Here is a 21,172-nt window from a genome sequence, read left to right as displayed (position 1 = left end):
ACGATGAGATAGGTGGCAAATAGTACCAGTAGTGCAATTCCCAACTATTGGAGCACCATTTGAACACCATGTCAGCATTGACGAATTCACCATCAGTCAATTGCAAAAGGCAGCTTTGCTTGGAACAGCTTACATCCTGCTAGAATATCTGTAACACCATCAAACATCCACATCTGCCTATCTCAGGTCCTTGGGAAGGACTTTATAGGCAGACAAAAATGCCAAATCCAGTCTGAACATCTGTTTGATTGTGCGATGGTCCATAATAATATTAAAATCATTACAATAGTGGGGAGGGAGATCATGACTATAAACCAAATAAGCTAGGTTGGCACAATAAAATAAACAGGGAAGATACAGTAAGAGACCAATCTTGGCTCACCAAAATACAAAAAGACATACATGGAGTTCAATACTGAGAACCACTAGCAGCAATATCCTGTTGGACAAAACTATCCTGTTCATAGGAGACAGCGCATTTATTACCAGCAGTGTGAGTTCAAGGGGCAACGGGGTGGGCATCTTCAGGGTCAAGGTTTCCAAGAAAGCTTTCACAGTTCAAAGCAAGTCAGCACTGATTCCAAAAATCAAAGGTGACTCATGCCAGGTGTTTCCCAACACAACTACCATTTCTCCATCTTTCTACCTTGTGGCTTTCTATCTGAAAATGTCAGCCATCATTCCATATGTTGCCGGCAATGGGGGAAAAGTCGTGATACGTTGCATCATGTCACTTAACGTTGCGAGTTTGACACCCCTGGTGTAGAATCAGTGATGGAGAGTTTCTGATTTTGCCTTTTGTTTGGTAGATATGTCCAAAAACTTCCATTCTTCCCCCAGACTGCCAATCTGCCCTCCTCCAGACAGTCCTTTCAGAAGTAATTCTGTGACTTTCCAGAAGTGAATCCAGCAAGCCAAAAGTTCCTATTCCTTGTCTGAAATTGATTGCACACCCCAGGGCTCAAGAGGAGAGTAATTTTTTTTATTTATTTTTATTTTAATCCCATTTATATCCCGCCCTTCTCCAAAGACTCAGGGCGGCTTACAATCTAAGCACAAATCAAATGTGCTTAGCAATAATTAAAACCTGGACAGTTTACTAGATGGGAAAAAGAAACAGCTAACTGGACAGCAATGCATTACTATATGTAGCCCTGCAGAGACTTTAAAGTTTACATTTCTCATACTGGACTCTTCTCATAGTGCTAAATAGACTTGAGTTGTTTATGAGAAGAGAACTCATACAACAACTTACTGTTTATGGAAAAAAACTTGAAAGACTGTACCATCCACATTTACACTTGGCTGTTGTAGCTTGCATAAGCTACACCTGGAGGAGTTCACATATTGCAGAATTGGTTCTCATCATGCACACTATGGCTTACGCAGGCAGCCCAGGGCCTCTCTAAAAGTTGATGACAAATTATGTTAATATGATATTAAATACAAGAAGAGTACTTGCATTAATCCTAATCAGTTGAAATTCAAATCAAACTTGTCACAGCATCCAGACAATTTTGGCTACTTACCAAAAAAGCTAAAGTAGAATTAAACCTCAGTAATATCTGAATGAGAAACCACCAAGAGCTGTGAAGGAATTTTTTTTTTTAAAAAAAACCCTCCTGGAGAAGACAGTGGCAAAATACTGCCATATTATTACTAGGAGAAATAATTACACTTTCACCAGAAGACAAGCTTGAATTCCACGGATTTTCTTTCTTCAAATCAATTTCATTTTGATCTTAGCTCTACCTATTTCTTTATCCAGACCTAGCCTGCTTTGTTAGCCCTGATACTCAATAATCATACTCTGCTGAGACTTGAAGTCTACATTTTAATATAGTTGCAATATAGTGCTGCATTTAATTTGCAGACTGAAAAGCAGTTCTTGAACGTTTCCGCTATAATATATAAGTATCTAAAGGCGCTAACCACCGAGATTTCTGTCTGCGTCACTTGTAACATCCTGATTTGACTCCAGCTTTTGAACGCCGCATCTTCAGAAGCAGGAAAGCCCGGGCTGCCCTCAACAAAGATGGCTGCTGCTGTTCTCGCACAGAGTAACGTATCACGTTCTTGCCTGACTGGGGACTGGCAGCCGACCATCAGCTGATCTGAGCTCAGCTGACTACCATTCCAGTGGCAGCACAGCGCGGGCAAAGTGCAGTAGCGGCATGAGGTTGTTGCTTTGTGCTTGCTGTGTCCTGCTAGGATGGTGTCCGGCTGGAGCGCTGGACAGTGGGATGCTCTACCCACGGGAGTCATCCTCCAGGGAGCTGAAGGATCTCAGCGGACTCTGGAGCTTCAGAGCAGACTGGTCTGAACAAAGGGATGCAGGATTTGTGGAGCAGTGGTACAGACGGCCACTTCGGCAGGTTTGTGACAGCAAAAGCACGGGTGGGGTTTATTGTCTGCCTGGACAGTGCTAGGATGTACAGAACTATGCATGCAGATCCCTGCATGTGGGTGCAAAGTTCGGACAATAAATGTACAGAACATTTTTTCACTTTAAAGCTAGTGGTCTAATGGCATAAACTTATATAAACTGAATGTTTGCAACAGTGCTTCACCAGTCATGCTTGTGCACACTGGTCATTACCAGAAAGCGAATTTTTTTTTGCATTTAAGCTCCTTCTGATCTGACATCTCTGTTGTTGGTGCATTTGTGCGAATGTGTGTGTAAAACCCTTCTAGCATCTGATGAAATGAGTGCTGTTTTGAGGAAGCATGTGCTGCAATACTTTTTTTTTAGTCTTCAACGTGGCACTAAACTGCTGATTATAACATTTTATGAATATCTTAACAGGAAGTGTCAAAAAGAGGAGTGAGAGAGGAACATATGCGCTGTCTGGGCAAAATTAAAATAAAATCAGTCTTACAAGGAAAGCTACATACTGGTTAATCATCTTTATAGATGAAATAATTAGTTAAAATAATAATGAAGAGAATATCCAGAAGGAAAGAGAGGAGGAAGAATCATAATATAAAGTGAAATAAAAATAAAGCTCTTTTCAATAATAAGGCAACTTGATCCTTTTCTTCCTTAAATATTAATTGGTTTATATTTTATTCTTGTCTAATAAGCACATCAGAACTTTCCAATTGGATCAGCATAGTAACCAACTAGTCCAGCATTCCATCTTCCTTGAATTATTCTGATTTAGTAGCCTTACGAACCTAACAAATTGTTATTATGGTTTGTTGTGCAGTCTGCCAGTTGTTTACACTGAATTTGGCATTTTTATTCACCTATTGAGTCCCAAGAATCTGGGATAAGGAGATGTTATTGTTAGGTAAAGTAAAGGTAAAGGTTCCCCCGCACGTGCGTGCTAGTCGTTTCCGACTCTAGGGGCCGGTGCTCATCTCCGTTTCAAAGCCGAAGAGCCAGCGCTTGTCCGAAGATGTCTCCGTGGTCATGTGGCCAGCATGACTAGACGCCAAAGGCACACGGAACACTGTTACCTTCCCACCGGAGTGGTCCCTATTTTTCTACTTGCATTTTTACATGCTTTCGAACTGCTAGGTTGGCAGGTCGAACTGTTATTGTTAGATGGGTGTTAAAGGTATCCTTGCAGGTAAAGGTGCCTTTTGCAACTGACATGGTGATTTTGTCAGTGCTGATGGTCTTCAAGTAGTGCTGTAGTTTTGGGATTGCACCTATTACTATTGATACTCTTTGCTTTCTTTTGCCGCAGTCATTTTTATTTGTAAGTCTTTGTATTTTGTGATCTTCTCCAGTTCTTTCTCTTCTCTTCTGCTGTCTCAGGTACTGCCACATCCACTATCCAGACTTTTTTGTCTTTCCTATCAACAGTTGTTAAGTCTGGGACATTATGTGGCAGATGCCTGTCTGTTTGAATTCTAAAGCCCCAGAGTGCCTCAGTTTCTTCATTTCCTATTACTTTCTTTATTTTATGATCCCACCAGGCAAATGCTATTTCTTGCAGATTTTCCAATACACCATTATGGCTATTTTGTCATGCCGTTGTTTTTAGTCAGTTTGTGTGATCCTCTTGCAACAACTAACCACTGTTTCTTCAGCTTATTTGCTGAGACACATTTGCTGTCTGTTGCTATCTTCTCAATTCTGGCTTTGTGTGCATTTGTTCTTAAAGCTTGGTATTGTGTAGACAGAATTTCTGTCCATAACTTTCTGTTTCTTTCTTCTACGTATTAATATTATTACTGTTGTTTCAAGAGATGGAAAATTCACAAATAGCAAATAAAAACTGGAATGGTCCTCCTTTGCCTCTTGCCCCACTGTATGGTATAACTCAGCTTCTCAACATGCAGATTCTATTTTAAGTTGTCTTACCTTGTAATAGTTAGTAGAGCTGTCCTCAGTGGATTTGTAAAAAAGTATGTTGCAATCTTTGGAGAAGCCAAGTACAGGTAGTCCTCTACTTATGACTGGTTGCTTAGTTATGATGGACCCTTAAAAAGATACTTCAAAAATTCAAAGTTCCAATATCCAGGTTCCCCCCTCCCTCTACAGTCACATGATTGCATTTTGGGCCTTGGCAACTGGCCCACATTTATGGCCATTTGCAGCATCCCGTGACGACAGATGCAAAAAATGAGTTAAATAGTTCTGCTTTCTCCCTGTTGCTTGTCACCTTCCCCCACTATTGGACCAATCATTTCCTTAACTTTTTTTCTTGTTTTTTACATGTTGAAAGAAGCTTTATTTGTTATTTTTGGTCATAAGCCTTAGTTCATTTTGAGCCTTAGCTTTCCTCACTTCATCTTTGCAGGCACGGGCTATTTGTTGATATTCTGCCTTAGTTATGTGCCCCTCTTTCCACTTTTTATACTTGTCCTTTTTATCTTTCAATTTATCAGAGAGTTCTTTATGCAGCCATGCTGTTTTCTATGGTAAGATGTTATTTTTCTTCTTTGTTGGTATTATGCTAGACTGGGCTTTTATTATCTCACTTTTCAAAATTTCCCAAGCTTCTTCAGTTGTTTTCTCCTTGAGGATTCTCATCCATGGAATCCTTCCCAAGCCCTCTCTAAGTTTATTGAGTTTATATAAGTCAAGGACTACCTATATAAAGTAAGCTCTGACTATCAACATCCTCATTTGTGATGGAAAGGAAAGTTCAGATCATCCCAAAATAGGTGGGGTTTCTACATGTCGTGTGAAGGGAAAAAATAAACATTGACATCTGAAGTGAAAAGGGTGATTTTCCTTTCTTGATAAGCAGGAATCATCCTTGGAGGGCTGAGTTAAGAAAGAAAAAAGATCATTTGATCTGGAAATTAGGGAGAAGAGCTTTGGAAATCTACTCAGACCCTGTTTGAAACTTGCCAAGAAAGAGTAATAAAAAAGACTTAATAGGATAAGTGAAAGTAAAATGAGAGTCAATGCCTGGAGTCATACATCAAACCATTTTATCCCACCAGGCAAATGCTATTTCTTGCAGATTTTCCAATACACCATTATGGCTATTTTGTCATGCCGTTGTTTTTAGTCAGTTTGTGTGATCCTCTTGCAACAACTAACCACTGTTTCTTCAGCTTATTTGCTGAGACACATTTGCTGTCTGTTGCTGTCTTCTCAATTCTGGCTTTGTGTGCATTTGTTCTTAAAGCTTGGTATTGTGTAGACAGAATTTCTGTCCATAACTTTCTGTTTCTTTCTTCTACGTATTAATATTATTACTGTTGTTTCAAGAGATGGAAAACTCACAAATAGCAAATAAAAACTGGAATGGTCCTCCTTTGCTTCTTGCCCCACTGTATGGTATAACTCAGCTTCTCAACATGCAGATTCTATTTTAAGTTGTCTTACCTTGTAATAGTTAGTAGAGCTGTCCTCAGTGGATTTGTAAAAAAATATGTTGCAATCTTTGGAGAAGCCAAGTACAGGTAGTCCTCTACTTATGACTGGTTGCTTAGTTATGATGGACCCTTAAAAAGATACTTCAAAGATTCAAAGTTCCAATATCCAGGTTCCCCCCTCCCTCCACAGTCACATGATTGCATTTTGGGCCTTGGCAACTGGCCCACATTTATGGCCATTTGCAGCATCCCGTGACGACAGATGCAAAAAATGAGTTAAATAGTTCTGCTTTCTCCCTGTTGCTTGTCACCTTCCCCCACTATTGGACCAATCATTTCCTTAACTTTTTTTCTTGTTTTTTACATGTTGAAAGAAGCTTTATTTGTTATTTTTGGTCATAAGCCTTAGTTCATTTTGAGCCTTAGCTTTCCTCACTTCGTCTTTGCAGGCATGGGCTATTTGTTGATATTCTGCCTTAGTTATGTGCCCCTGTTTCCACTTTTTATACTTGTCCTTTTCATCTTTCAATTTATCAGAGAGTTCTTTATGCAGCCATGCTGTTTTCTATGGTAAGATGTTATTTTTCTTCTTTGTTGGTATTATGCTAGACTGGGCTTTTATTATCTCACTTTTCAAAATTTCCCAAGCTTCTTCAGTTGTTTTCTCCTTGAGGATTCTCATCCATGGAATCCTTCCCAAGCCCTCTCTAAGTTTATTGAGTTTATATAAGTCAAGGACTACCTATATAAAGTAAGCTCTGACTATCAACATCCTCATTTGTGATGGAAAGGAAAGTTCAGATCATCCCAAAATAGGTGGGGTTTCTACATGTCGTGTGAAGGGAAAAAATAAACATTGACATCTGAAGTGAAAAGGGTGATTTTCCTTTCTTGATAAGCAGGAATCATCCTTGGAGGGCTGAGTTAAGAAAGAAAAAAGATCATTTGATCTGGAAATTAGGGAGAAGAGCTTTGGAAATCTACTCAGACCCTGTTTGAAACTTGCCAAGAAAGAGTAATAAAAAAGACTTAATAGGATAAGTGAAAGTAAAATGAGAGTCAATGCCTGGAGTCATACATCAAACCATTTTATCTGTAAACCCCAAGAAAGGACAAAATAAGAAGCCATATAAATTGTATCATGCAAATAAAACAGCATTTTTCAGTTGTTTAAACATAGTTTCTCTGAATAAGCTAGTGTAGGTTCATATTTCACACTAAGTGATAAGCCACACTGTGAGAATACCACGGCTGGATTCACAGTATAGGTGAAAAGAAAAAAATGATGCCATGGTTTATTGTGTTGTCTGAACCAAATTTATATTAGGATGACCTGCAGACCATTTTCTTGCTTTAGAGATAGGTCTGTTTTCTTATTAAACTAAAACCAGACTAACTATATTATGGCTCAGTAATATGCGTGAACTCAGTCTAGAGTGTATTAATGAGGAACAACTATTGGCATCCATGTATGAGAGTGTCTGTGGAGATTCTCAGTCATCCAGGTCATGATTGCCTCAATGGTGCATTTTCAAAGGGCAACTGGACTATTTTTTTCCCTTGAGGAAGAAGACATTTTGCTTCTCATCCAAGAAGCTTTATCAGTTCTGACTGGATGGTGGGGGAATGGACGGATTCATTCTTATGAAGCTTCGTGGATGAAAAGCGAAACCTCTTCTTCCTCAAGGGAAAAAAAAACACAGTCCAGTTTGCTTTTGAAAAAGCATCTTTGAGACATGTATGAGAGTCCTAAGAAACACTTCTTGGAATTTCTGAAGAATCTAGCTGACCACTCTGTAAAACAGAATGTTCATCAGAATGGACTGTTTTCTTGGTCAAGCACAAGTTTGTGTATGTTCTCATGGAAATGAAAACTTTATATCACAGGTGGAAAATCTTGACATCTTTTTTTTTAAAAAAATCATTGATTGCAATATCTGAAAACAGACCCCGCGCTCTACTTTTTTAAGACAGGTCAGCAGTCACATTAATCTTTGAGTATATCTATCCTGATATTTAATATTTTTATGCCAGGAGAAAAGAAAATGGTTGCAATTCCAGCATGTCAGTCAGTTGCATATCTTAAAGTTGCCAAAGTTGAGAATCACTAAACTAGAGTCAGAAAAACATTGGGAATCTTAAGGCAGAGCTCACCAAAGCTGGAAAACAGTTCCACCATAAATGGGTCTCAATCTTTTCAGACAGGGCCAGTGATGGACATGCCGGTCCCCGCCAGCTTCAATGACATAACTCAAAATCCAAAGTTGCGCAGTTTCATTGGCTGGGTGTGGTACGAGAAGGAGGTGCTTCCACCGTCTCGCTGGCTCTTGAGGGATCCTGGGACTCGTATTGTACTCCGAATTGGAAGTGCACACTATTACTCTGTTGTGGTGAGTATTGAGGGTATCTTGTCATTAGTGTGGTGCTCAAAACTCTGGGATGCCACCACTAGGGATCAAGGTAGGAAGTGACAAGAACTCAAAAAAACCATTTTCGATGGAGAATCCTGGTGAAATGAGGCCTCTCACAAAGAATCAGTGACTAACTTTATTAAGTTTTAAACAAAGATAAAGTATCAAGTAGAAAAACCAGAAAAGGGAATCAAAGAGGGGAAAAAGTAAAAATAATAAAGACAGGATACAAATAAAGAAATGAGAAGACCAAAAACACAACTTTCAACTTCTTTCAGTACAGATACAAATGTGCAATAAAAAAGCAAAAAGTCAAAGTCAATAACTGAACAACAAGAGCAAAACTGTTGCATTATTTTGCATCTTCATCTCTTCTATCTCACCAGCTATGGAGATTTTTCTAATACTGGACTATATTGCTTGACACTGTCTAAACTGGCTGGGAGGTGAGACTCTACCACCATCTAGAGGCTACAAAAGAAAATTACTTTTTTTCTTTTTCTTAATCCAGTTTGCTGGAGGAATACAGTATCTGTACAGGAATATAAGTAATCCCCGAGTTACGAGCATTCACTTAATGCCTGTTCGAAGTTATGCAATAAGTGCCCCCTAGTGATTACAAGCAAGTCCCAGAATTATGAATATTGCAGTACCAGGGCAGTCGTTTGCCCTTACAAACAACTGCAGAGGCTCTGCCCCCCCCCCCGCTCCCCACAACTGCTTTCCCCTACCATCCTGCTGCGCCAGACTTATCTTGCAAAGATCTGTCTCCTCTCTACCATGGTTTCTTTGCCGCTGAGGAAGAGGAGAGTCAATGGAAGCTCCTGCGTGCCGTAATATCGCTCAAGTTCAGGCACCCATCCTCTTTTGCAGACAGTGGGTGCCTGAACTCTCGTGAGATCACAGATCCCAGAAACTTTCATTTTCGGCACAAAAAGGATTTGTGGTGCCTGTCTCCTGCTGCCTCCCCCCCCCGCAACTCCTTTCTGCCACTGCCAGAACACTTTTCACCTGGATGGAGACCTGTCAGACTGGAAGCCCCATCGGCGTGCAAATGGGGCATTTGGAAACGGAGCGATTCGCTCCGTTTCCAAGCACCCCATTTGCACACTGCCGGAGCTTCCAGTCTTCATCAGGTCTCTGTCCAGGCAAAAAGTGTTCGACCACCTATGGTGCGCTTGGAAACGGAGCGATTCACTCCATTTCCAAGCGACCCATTTACATGCTGACGGAGCTTCCAATCTCTGTCAGGTCTTCGGGTGAAAAGTGTTCTGACAGTGGAAAAGAGTTGGGGGGCAGGAAACAGGCACTGCAAACACTTTTCATGCCAAAAATGAAAGTTTCTGGGATCTCGCAAGAGTTCAGGCACCCATTCTCTGCAGAAGACGAAGGGTGCCTGAACTCACGCAATATTGTGGCACCCAGGAGCTTCTAGCGACTCCTCAAAGGCAAAGAAACAGTAGCAGAGAGGAGAGAAAGGTCTTTTCAAGGTAAGTGAGTCTGGCCTGGCGGGAAGGGAGGGAGAAGCATGAGATATCTTAGTGGGTCAGGGAGGCCTTGGGGGCCAGTTCCATTAGTAGCCCCCCCATGGCCTTCCCCACCCTGAGATGCCTCATGTGCACTTAACAAACCGCTCATTCGATTAGCGAATGTGTGAGCGAAAGCAGGGAGTGATCTTGTTCAAGGTACAAGATTCACTCCTAGGAATCCTCGAGTTACGAATGGAATGGAAACATCCTGAAAATATCCTTCCATGCATAGCAAAAAAGGGAACTTCAAAGTAAGCCCAAAGTTCTGTGTGTTGTTTTTTTTTGTTCCCCTGCTGCATTAAATTGCAAGGTAACCAAGCAAGCTGAGGTTGTGCAATATGCTAAATCATAACCCATTGGTAAATGCTGAGTCTGCTGTGCAAGACTTGGTTAAACCTGTTGTGTGAACACCACATTTAATTATCCATTCTGAAGCCTTTCTGAGTTCTGCTGTCTTAGACTTATTCAGTAATGTTCTTATGTTCTTCTGAAACTTGTCAATCTCTTAAATTCCTGCTGGGCTCCAGTGTTTCCTGGCAGGGAACTGTGATGCTACATCTGTAGGTCTGAGAACATTTAACAAGCAGTCTTTTGCACAGTTAACTATCCATTTGCACACAGAATGGACAAAACAACCGGATATACTCCAGATGTGTTAGACAACAACTTCCATTATCCTTAACAAGGCTGATAGGTGTCCAGAAACACATCTGGAGGGCTCCTAGTTGTCTATCTGGATGCAGAGAATAAACTGCTACTGGAAAACAGAGCCGGTCTTAATAGCTATGTGGTGTCCACAGGCATCAGCTGCTGGGCAACATTGAATGGCGATCCAAACAACGGCTTGAAATGGCTAAAATCTTGTGACATTGTCAAATCTCGTGGAATGTTAGTATGCTCGAGCTCTCACATTTCCTCTGAAAACTCTGAAAAGATCCTATAGGAACTGTTAAATCTGTTAAGATTTGGGGGAATTCTATGAGATATGGGGCTCATTAAAAAATACATTTGGCCTTAGAATTTCGTTTAGAGCAGGGGTCCCCTACGCCCAGGCTACAGCCTGTTCAAAACTGGATTACGGGAGAGATGGGCAAGCACGCGTGTGAATCTCCACTCGCAAGAGCGGAGGGTGCTTGCGCTCATGCAAGTGGAGCTTCACGTGGGAGCACAAGCACCCTCCCACCGCTTGTGCGCGAAGCTCCATTTGCATGGAGCTGTGCTCATGCGCGTGTGTCTGCCACTCACACTCCCCCCCCCGCGCGTGCTGGGCCAGGCCACCAAGCTATAAAGGTTGAGGATCGCTGATTTATTTATTTATTTATTTATTTATTTTAATTCCATTTGTATCCCGCCCTTCTCCGAAGACTCAGGGTGGCTTACAAGCTTAGCAGTAGCCTTCATTCTATGTATATGCCTGCTTATTAGGGCTTTCACACACACACCCCAAGCGGCATTATTACAAAGTCAGCTTATTGCCCCCAACAATCTGGGTCCTCATTTTACCTACCTCGGAAGGATGGAAGGCTGAGTCAACCTTGAGCCTGGTGGGATGCGAACCTGCACTAATTGCAGGCAGCTGGTGTTACTTAAGGAGGCATTAGCCCACTGCTCCACCAAGGCTTTAGAGGTATTATGAGCATCATATCACAAAGCCTGGTAATGGGCCTCTCAGTTTCTTATTCCTTCCAAGCACTCTTTTTTTTCCCTTTTGCAGTGGGTGAATGGTGTGGAAGTCACTGAGCATGAAGGAGGACACCTCCCTTTTGAAGTGGAGATCAGTGAAATCTTGTATAGGAGCCCCAAAGAGCCCTGCCGCATCACCGTTGCAATCAATAATACTCTGACACTGCACACGCTGCCTCCAGGAACGATTGAGTATATGAACGATGAGTCCATGTAAGTGTAACAGCTCCCTGCAATTCACTATAGTATTTCTCAGCGTTAGCAATTATAAGGCAAGTGGACTTTAGCTCCCAGAATTGCCCAGTTAGCATGTCTGGCTGAGGAAGTCTTGGAGTTGATGTCCACATGACTTAAAGTTGCCAAGGCTGACACCTTGTTTTAGTTGAAGTCCACACATCTGGGAATCAAATTCCACACATCTTAAAGTTGCCAAGGCTGACACCTTGTCCTGATTGCTGTTGTTAAGTGAATCGCTGCAGGTCATTAGGTGAGGACCTTGTGTGTTCCCCAGTTGCGAATTCCCATTTACTTGGCTTGTTGGAAGGCAGCAAAAAAAGATGGCAAATGGTGAGTACGTGAAAGTGGGACGCTGTGATGTGGAAATCATGAGCTGGCTCCCAAGTGCCTGGATCTCAATCACAAGACCTTGGGGATGCTGCCATCCCTAGAACTCTGAGGACTGGTTATAAGTACCACTCATTCAGTGCTGTTGCAAGTTATAGCAATTGCTGAATGAGTGATCGTTAAGCAAGGACCACCTGTGCTGCAAAAAGGTGGCTGGCACCAGAATAAAACTTCACTTAACTGAAAGTAAATTTGATCATGTTTCAGCTGGGTTTGCACAATATGCTAAATTCAAGGAAATAAAACATGCAATGCTGAAACAAAGCTTGTTATCACAGTGTGATGTTTTGGTTCTTACAAATGCTAAGGGTAATAGTGTCAACTTCTGAAACGAACCTGGCTGAAGCCCACAGGGTGGGAGGAAGAGGGGGAAGAAAACTACAGCCTTGCTAGACTAAACGCGGAGCGGTCCCATGGGAACCAAGGTCATTCCCATAGGAGCTGGAAGGTGGAGAGAAGAAGTTTCACGGAGCCTGCCAATTGTTTTTATTGGTTAGGCATTAAATCCCTAAGGGGAATTTTAGAGTTGGTTTCACTTTTGACCATGCCGATATTATGTATCCAATAAACATGTTCTTTGAGGAAGCTTTCAGCCTCTGAGTTCTGATTTATTTGGTTTCATTAGTCGGAACCTTGACAAATAGCTGGATTTCCAAATACTTTAAATCCCCAATTACATAATCCAATTTTTGCTTGATCCTTTGTTGTTGTTAGTTGTGAAGTCATGTCCAATCCATCACGACCCCATGGACAACGTTCCTCCAGGCCTTCCCATCATCTGTCATCTTCTGGAGTCCATTTAAGCTCACACCTACTGCTTCAGTGACTCTAGCCAGCTATCTCATTCTCTGTCATCCCCTTCTTCTCTTGCCCTCAATCTTTCCCCAGCATTAGGCTCTTCTCCAGTGAGTCCTTCCTTCACTGTCTATGGGGTTTTAATGGTAAAGATACTGGAGTGGGTTGCCATTTCCTTCTCCAGTGGATCACATTTTGTCAGAACTCTCTGCTATGACCTATCCATCTTGGGTGGCCCTGCACAGCATAGCTCATAGCTTCACTGAGTTACGCAAGCCCCTTCGCCGTGACAAGGCAGTAATCCATAAAGGGGTGCTTGATCCTTAGATTCAATTATTTTCCATTGTATCCAACTGGAAAAAAAATACTTCGGCAGTAACTTTTGAAGGAAAGGGTTGAGGCTTGCAGACGATCTATGAGCCAAAGGTTGTGCTGTTCTGACTTGAAGGGCAGATAGTTTCCAGTTGATTCCAACAAGCATTCCTAGTTCATACAATTGTTTTTAGGTGGGGGAAATAGGGAGCTTGCCACAGTACATTTTTGCCCTGGAATAGTTTGATGGCTGTGGGAACAGGGTTATTGACAAGGGGGTGTCACAAAAATCAAGATAGCAGCCCAACACAACGGCTCAAACCCTGCCCCTTTTAAGCATGGCACATGACACAAGGGCCAAAAAAGAGTCGTCGTTGATTGTGTGGCTGGGGCTGCTGTGTTGATGTTTTTGCCCGCCCCTCAATGTAGGTGCTCCCATATAGGAGAGACCTCCGAGTTGATTCTCAGGCATTTTCCATGAGTAATTCTTAATTCCTAAAGCACCTTTCCATCTCTTATTTAAACATAGAGATTCGCCCTTTCAAGACATCTTATCTCCCTTTCTCTGTCTCTCAACCCAGGTATCCGAAGGGCTACTTTGTTCAAAACACAAGATTTGATTTCTTCAACTATGCTGGAATTCACCGCCCGGTCTTGCTCTACACCACACCCTTGGCCTACATTGATGATATCACAGTAACCACAGCCTTGAAGGGAAATGTTGGTAAGAAGCTGAGGAAGCAAAGCAGGACTGTGTTGGGGGCTCTTGAGGGAGACCTCCATTATATGGAGTTACATCTATTCCCCACTTTTTCTTTCAAATACAAGATTTTCTCTCTCCTTCTGTGACACAGGCCTGGTTCATTATTTGGTGTCTGTACGAGGAAGTTCAAACTACTTTTTATCCCTGACTTTGTATGACAGTGATCAGGTTGCTGTAGCAACAGGAAATGGGTCAGCTGGTGAACTGAAAGTGATGGATCCTCTTCTCTGGTGGCCCTACTTGATGAACGAACGTCCTGGATACCTCTACTCCTTGAAGGTACCTAGCATGCCTGGATTCTTAAGTTTGCCTGCTTTCTGGGTGAGATTTGAACTCCGGCTCTTGTAAATAAAAGAATGATTGACTAATATAGAGTTATGGTTCACTACATAGATTCCACAAAAGGCTTATGAACAGGGATGTTTGCAGGGTGTATCAAAATATCAAGCTATCGTTCATGCAATCAAAGCTCCATGCACTTTTCATGTGCAACACAATAGAAAAAACAGATGTAGCCATTAAGGCCACCTTTTTGACTTTTTGACCAGATGCTGCAGATACCCCTGCTTATAAACAAGAATTATACCCTAAAGATCTATTTGAACTTCCCATACTTACAGGAAAAATTCTGGGTGTTGATGTACACAGGTCTTAAAGTTGCCAAAGTTAAACATCCCTGGTGTAGCTAAATGAAAAGTGAAAAGGGTAATTTCCTGCCCCTTGTCTAAGCTCAAGAGTATTTTACATTAATTCAAACAGGGCGCACAATTATGGGTGATCTTGGATTACTTTAACTGTGGCTAGTGATTTATATGGAGGGTGTCGATACTCAGCAGATCTACTTGTACCTGTTGTGATTCAGGGTCAGCCTGTAGGTTCGGCAGTTGGGTCGGACGACTCAGAGGAGGAGGGGGGTGTTGAAGAGCTTGCTGAGGGGGTTGAAGATCTTGCTGATGAGAGCCCTCAGCCAGGCCCCTCCCACCTGGTCACGACGGAGACCCAGCTGTGTGAGCCTGACAGCGTGGATGAAGATGACCCACAGCTGGCCCTGTTCAAGGACGCCCGACGCAGGAGGCAGTCAATCAGGAGTAAACAGAGGAAGGCAATGGGGCACCTCGGAAGGAGGCAGAGAGAAGCCACGCCCTGAACTGTATAAAAGGGGAATGTGTGGGAGGGCTGGTTTGCTGAAGGCAACCGCTTGATTAGTTCCTGTTTCATAGCTCCTGTTTCATGGTTGGTGTCTTGTTTTGCTGTTTTATGTTAATAAATTTGGCAGGCTTAATTCCAGCCTCTTGCCGTTTGTAAAGGGGTTGTCCCTGCCTTTTCTGCAGGGCCGGTAGCAGGCTGGTACAGAACAGTACCTCAGAAAACTGACCCAGAATGATTTTTTCAAAACACAGATCACACTCTCTGCCGTTGTGGATGGCTCCATCTCTGAAGACACCTATGTGCAGCCAGTTGGTATCCGAACCATCTTTGTTGCTCGCAACCAGTTTCTTATTAATGGAAAACCATTCTATTTTCATGGGGTCAACAAACATGAAGATGCTGATGTGAGTCCCTTCACACCCAACTGATGGAAGAACTGTTGTTGAATTGCCTAAAATAAAACTGGGATTGAATAGCAAAGCAGATAAGAAAAGAAATGTTAATGATGATCAATCTACTGATAAAATGAAAGCCAGGACCTGAGTGCGTGGCTCACCACCAGCTATGATCCACACAGTTAGATGTTTCTAACACTCAGTTAAACAAGATTGCCAAGTCTCCCCTTTTGGTGTTCTCACATGAGATTTTGCAAGATTTCAAGTGATTAAAAAAAGTTGGGAGAGCACTCATTGTACAAAGAGGTTCTCAATCTATGTCGTAAAGAATCACACAGTGTTTTAATCATGCCTGGATCTTTCTGGATAAGCTTAAATTTCACATGCACAATCCAGTCTTTCTCTAGTTACAATTTTGCTACACCCATACACAGTCTGTTTCTCAAAAGCTGGTCAAAAGAGAGAAGCCACAGTGAATAGATTAAGCCGCCATCTTAATTTATCCAGAATTCTCTAAGAAATGGACATACAATGCTGCTATTGTTAGTTTTAATATACAGGTAGTTTTCGATTTACAAGTATTCTTTAGTGGTTGCTCAAAATTGTAGTGGCACTGAAGAAAGTGACTTACGGCTAGTAGTCATACTTATAACCAGTGTTTTTTTTGTAAAAGAAAAAGGTGCCGGAACTCACACATGTTATACAACCCGCCTTGCCTACCCTACAAGGTTCCATCCAAAAAAGGTGCCGGAACTCCGTTCTGAGCGTTCAATGAGAAAAAAAGCCCTGCTTATAACCATTGCAGCATCCCCATGGTCACATGATTCAGGAGCTTGGCAACGCATATATTTGCAGAGATTGCAGCATCCTGAAGTCATGTGATCACCATTTGTGATCTTCCCAGCCAGTTTCTGACAAGCAAAGTCTATGGGGGAAGTCGGATTAGCTTAATGACTGTGTGATTCACTTAACAACCATAGTGATTTGCTTAGCAACTGTGGCAAAAAAGTCATACAATTGAGCACAACTCACTTAATTCGCTTAGCAATGGAAATTCTGGTGTTGATTGTGGTCATAAATTAAGGACTACTTGTTTAAATCCAAATTTCAGATTATAGTTAAGAAAGAATACTTTATTCCTGATCGTCAACCATGATTTATAGTAGATAAATATAATTTAAGAATATTATTTATTTAATTATTTAATTATTTTATTTATTTAATTAGTTTTCTATACCGCCCTATTCCCGAAGGACTCAGGGCGGTTTACAGGGCAATATTTAAAAGACAATATAATTTAAGATAAAAATAGAATTTAAAAGAATTAAATTAATAATAGCCCAACAATAAAACAATGTTAAAATTTAAAACTAAAACCCCCCTCAGTCCAGGCCAGATAAATCGAAAAGCCAGGTTTTCAGGTCCCGGCGAAATGAGCGCAGGTCGGGGGCAGTCCGGAGTTCCACAGGTAAATCATTCTAAAGGGCAGGCGCGCCCACAGAGAATGCCCTCCCTCTGGGGATCACCCGCCGGCATTCCCTGACCGGCGGCACCCTAAGGAGGCCCTCCCTATGGGAGCGCACAGGACGATGGGAAGCTGATGCCGGCAGCAGGTGTTCCCTTAGATAGTCCGGACCCAAGCCATTTAGGGCTTTATAGGTCATCACCAGCATATTTAATTCTTTTGAAGGTCTTTGCATTCCATATGCATCCGGAGAAATCTCTTCTGGATCCCCGTGCCCAACAACTATTGTTAAGAAAACTGAAAGAGAGAGAAAAAATTAGGCAAAAGTAAAAAAAACATCAGTAATTTAATTTAATTTTAATTTTAATAATATTTATATACCGCCCTTCTCCCTGAGGACTCAGGGCGGTTCACAGGGCAGAATAAAATACTAAATACAAACGTTAAAACAAGATTAAATAATTGCCCATATTAAAACAGTTGGAATCAAGTTCTAAAACACCAAGTTAAAATTAAAACACAAGACTAAAAACCCCACCAATCCCCATCAGGCTAGGCCGGCTTGAACAAACAGAAACGTCTTGAGATCGCGACGAAAGGAGCGAAGATCGGGCGCCATCCGGAGCTCTACCGGTAGCTGATTCCACAGCTCCGGAGCGCCCACAGAGAAGGATCTCCCCCTGGGGACCACCAATCGACATTCTCTGATCGGTGGCACCCTGAGGAGGCCCTCTCTGTGGGAACGCACAGGGCGCTGGGAGCTTGATGCCGGCAGCAGATGTTCCCTAAGGTACTCCGGCCCCATGCCATGAATTGTCAAACTACTTATTAAATCTAGACTATATGCTCTCATTTTTAGAATATAAAGATATAGTGCATATTTCATTTCTCCCATGTTAAGCTGTAACCATGGGGACAGCACAGCCATTGCTAATAAAATGTTTGTTCTGCTACAGATCCGTGGCAAAGGCCTAGACTGGCCTTTGATCATGAAGGATTTCAACCTTTTGCGCTGGCTAGGAGCCAATTCCTTTCGCACTAGCCATTATCCGTACGCTGAGGAGATCATGGAGCTTTGTGATGCTTATGGCATTGTTGTGATTGATGAAAGCCCAGGAGTGGGCATGCATGACAGGTGAGGTATGGTTACTCTACCCATGTCTTATGTCTTCTATCATATAATATACCGTACTAAGGCAGAAGTGGGCATTTTTTTGCAGCTAGCTAAACATAACTTTAAAAAAATGGCTCATAGCAGGTTGGATAATTTAATGGGAAAACACCCATGTATGAAGGGTCATGGACAACCATATACCAGGGTTTCCAAGGATAGGAGGCAGAAAACTAAGAATTGTCTACAGAGTTGCCAGGGAAGGGGAATTTGTGGTCCGGTATGGCTAGTGATCAAGAACGATGAGAGCTAGAGGAGTGCAGGTGTCTCACCATGGGTTTTAGGCATTGGATTTCAACTGGTGGGACTGTGATCTGTGGGGTCCTTGGTGCTCTCTGAGCTTGGTGGTTTTCTTGCAGATGTTTCATTACCAAACTAGGTAACATCATCAGTGTTACATATAGCATACTGTAGTTTGGTAATGAAATGAGGCTTCACTTTCTTAGGGTCTTGCGGAAGAACAGGGTAGAACAACGGCTAATGACCCTCTTTTACCAGTCTACTATAGAGAGCGTCCTCTCGTATGGTATTGTGGTTTGGTATGCTGGTCTGACAGCCGCGGACAGGAAAGTATTACAGAGGGTAGTGAGCACAGCACAAGACATTGTGGGCTGTCCCCTGACACCACTAGATGACATCGCCAGGGCTCGTTGCCTTGGAAGAGTGAGGAAGATTCTCAGGGATGACTCACACCCTAGACGGTATCTCTTTACTCTCCTACCATCCGGTAGGAGATATAGGAGTATAGCCAGCCGTACCAACAGGCTGAAAAATAGCTTTTATCTGTGGGCTGTTAGGCTTTTAAATGGGATATAATCTCTGTGAACTTATGCAGAATTGACTTGGGAGGCCGGTGTGTGGTGTAGTTGGTTCACATGGTGTGGTAGGATGGAGGGTTTGTTGTCACTGTGTGTTGGGGGGAGAGAGCCCGGGGGGAGGCTCAGCTAATCTCAATGTACACATGTTGTACTTTGACAATAAAGGTTTATTATATTATTATTAAATGTCTGCAAGAAAATCAGAGAGCACCAAGAACCCCACAGTTCAACCCTGAGCTGCAATTATGCTCTTCTATCAGGACTTAAGTTGGCTTGCATCTTGTATTTGTTTCAAGAAAGAATGAAGAAGTGAATTCTCTGGGGACCACCAGAGAAAGTAGAGGGATTTCTGTAATGCAAAGTATTTCTTTAAAAGCTGAAATATTGCAACTTTCTCCTAGTTCTGATAAGCCTGAGTTGATAAGGATTTTAGGAGTTCTCAATTAGAGTATGGGATTAATTATTTGGCAAAACCAGATTTACAATTCCTTGGCTTGTCCATCTTCTTATTTACAATTCCTTTCGTTTCCTATAGAGGAAGTGCTGTTAAATCCAAGTTTGCTTTCAGAAGGAGTGTTCATCATGACAAGTCCACGCCTTACCCAGGTAGTCCATTTTCCCCTCCTGAATTGATTTATTCTCATTTGGTCTCTCTTTGCTTCATTGTTTAGTCTGAACTTTGGGAACCAGTCTCTGCAACACCATCTTGTTGTGATGGAGGAACTGATCCGGCGGGACAAAAACCGACCCTCAGTTGTGATGTGGTCAGTGGCCAACGAGCCATCCTCAGAGTTGCCTGTGGCTGCTTACTACTTCAAGTGAGTTCTTGCCTTGTGGAAGCAGCTGAGAATGCACTGTGAGGTCTGTGAACTGGACACAAAAAGTGGAATTTGCACTCATAGGAATAGGGGATGTTAGCTGTAATCCTACATTTGGCTATCACCTACACAGAGGGCTCTTTTGTGGCTTACAGTAAGGTAGGGTAATCTTCATTGTGCAAACAGAGCCTTTCTTAACCTTGGCAATTTTAAGATGTGTGGATTCAACTCCTAAAATTCCCCAGCAATCAGTTACAAAATCAAGTTGTCAAGGCCTTACAGGAGACCACCAGGGACAAGGCCAATCAGAAGGCCACTAGGGACAAGGTCAAGTCAGAGGGGGATGAAGCACCAAAGAGTGGGCACTACAGCAGAAAAGGCTCTCCTGGCCTTCATTGACCACTGGAGAGGCAATTGGGGAAGACAGTCTGTAGGGAACCTGGTCCCAAGTCATGAAGGACTTAAAGGCGTCAACCAGAACTTTGAATTGCACCCAGAAGCCCACTGGAAGTCAATGCAGCTTGTTGAACTCAGTAACTGGCACCCTAAACCTGTGTCATCACCTTCTGCACCAGTTAAAGCTTCTGAACAGAATTCATCTTTTATCATAATTTTAATCTTACTACTGTTTTTATTTTCATAAATATGATCTTACTTTGCACTTCTTAAACAAGTACAAAATGTAATGCCTATTAAGCTCTAGTGAACCAGACTATACATCTACATGTACACATAATTATAGACTTACAAACAGACTTTGAGCAAAATAAAATAAAGTCTGTGCCATCCAAGGAAGAAACAGACTGAAAATATAAGACCTGCTGTCTCCAGGACAACAATAACATCCTATCTCCCCCTCCCCTCTCCCTACAAAATCTGTGTGGATCGTTTTTCTTTAAAATAATATAATTTGTGGCTCCAGATTAAAGGAAAATTGCCCACCTCCAATTTAATAGTCTAAAAATCTTTTGATTTTGATTTCTTGGTTCTGATTCCTTACTTAATAAGAGATGTCCCAGATCAAAGCTGGAACTTTCTTCCTACCTGGTATTGCCTTTGTAGTGTTGTTATTTCTAGCTACCAAATTCTTATAAGGATGAGAATTTACGATTCAGTTCTTTGTTAGCTTTGGGCAGTCAAAAAAGGCCCAGATGACAAATGGGGAAAGTACAGGCAGTTTCACTAAAAAGCAGAGACATCACCCTGTCAACAAAAGTGCGTATAGTCAAGGCTATGGTCTTCCCTGTTGCAATGTATGGCAGTGAAAGCTGGACCATAAGAAAGGCTGAGCGCCAAAGAATTGAAGCCTTTGAACTATGGTGCTGGAGAAGACTCCTGCGAGTTCCTTGGACTGCAAGGCGATCAAACCGGTCAGTCCTAGAGGAGATCAACCCTGACTGCTCTTTAGAAGGCCAGATCCTGAAGCTAAAACTCAAACACTTTGGCCACCTGATG

The 21,172-nt window shown here is 42.2% G+C and overlaps 1 protein-coding gene across 2 annotated transcripts in view; it reads left to right on the top strand.

Annotated features, from left to right (window-relative positions):
* The first annotated feature begins 2,162 nt into the window (after positions 1–2,162).
* GUSB (glucuronidase beta) overlaps positions 2,163–21,172 on the top strand; it is a 60,248-nt gene continuing 41,238 nt past the window's right edge. For both annotated transcript variants that reach the window (XR_014024704.1, XM_081314607.1), the window contains exons 1-8: positions 2,163–2,375; positions 7,986–8,174; positions 11,439–11,620; positions 13,720–13,862; positions 13,993–14,180; positions 15,302–15,454; positions 17,867–18,045; positions 19,571–19,717. Coding sequence is in view for 1 of the 2 variants with exons in the window: in XM_081314607.1 (XP_081170733.1) it covers positions 2,175–2,375; positions 7,986–8,174; positions 11,439–11,620; positions 13,720–13,862; positions 13,993–14,180; positions 15,302–15,454; positions 17,867–18,045; positions 19,571–19,717 (1,382 nt within the window). In the remaining variant the exon portion in view is untranslated. The remainder of the gene's footprint in view (positions 2,376–7,985; positions 8,175–11,438; positions 11,621–13,719; positions 13,863–13,992; positions 14,181–15,301; positions 15,455–17,866; positions 18,046–19,570; positions 19,718–21,172) is intronic.

The sequence above is a fragment of the Vipera berus genome, assembly GCF_964194415.1.
Source record: "Vipera berus genome assembly, chromosome: 1".
In the NCBI taxonomy this organism is placed as follows: Eukaryota; Metazoa; Chordata; class Lepidosauria; order Squamata; family Viperidae; genus Vipera; species Vipera berus.
Note: the sequence above shows the minus strand (reverse complement) of the source record. Positions and strands in the feature narration are given on the sequence as shown.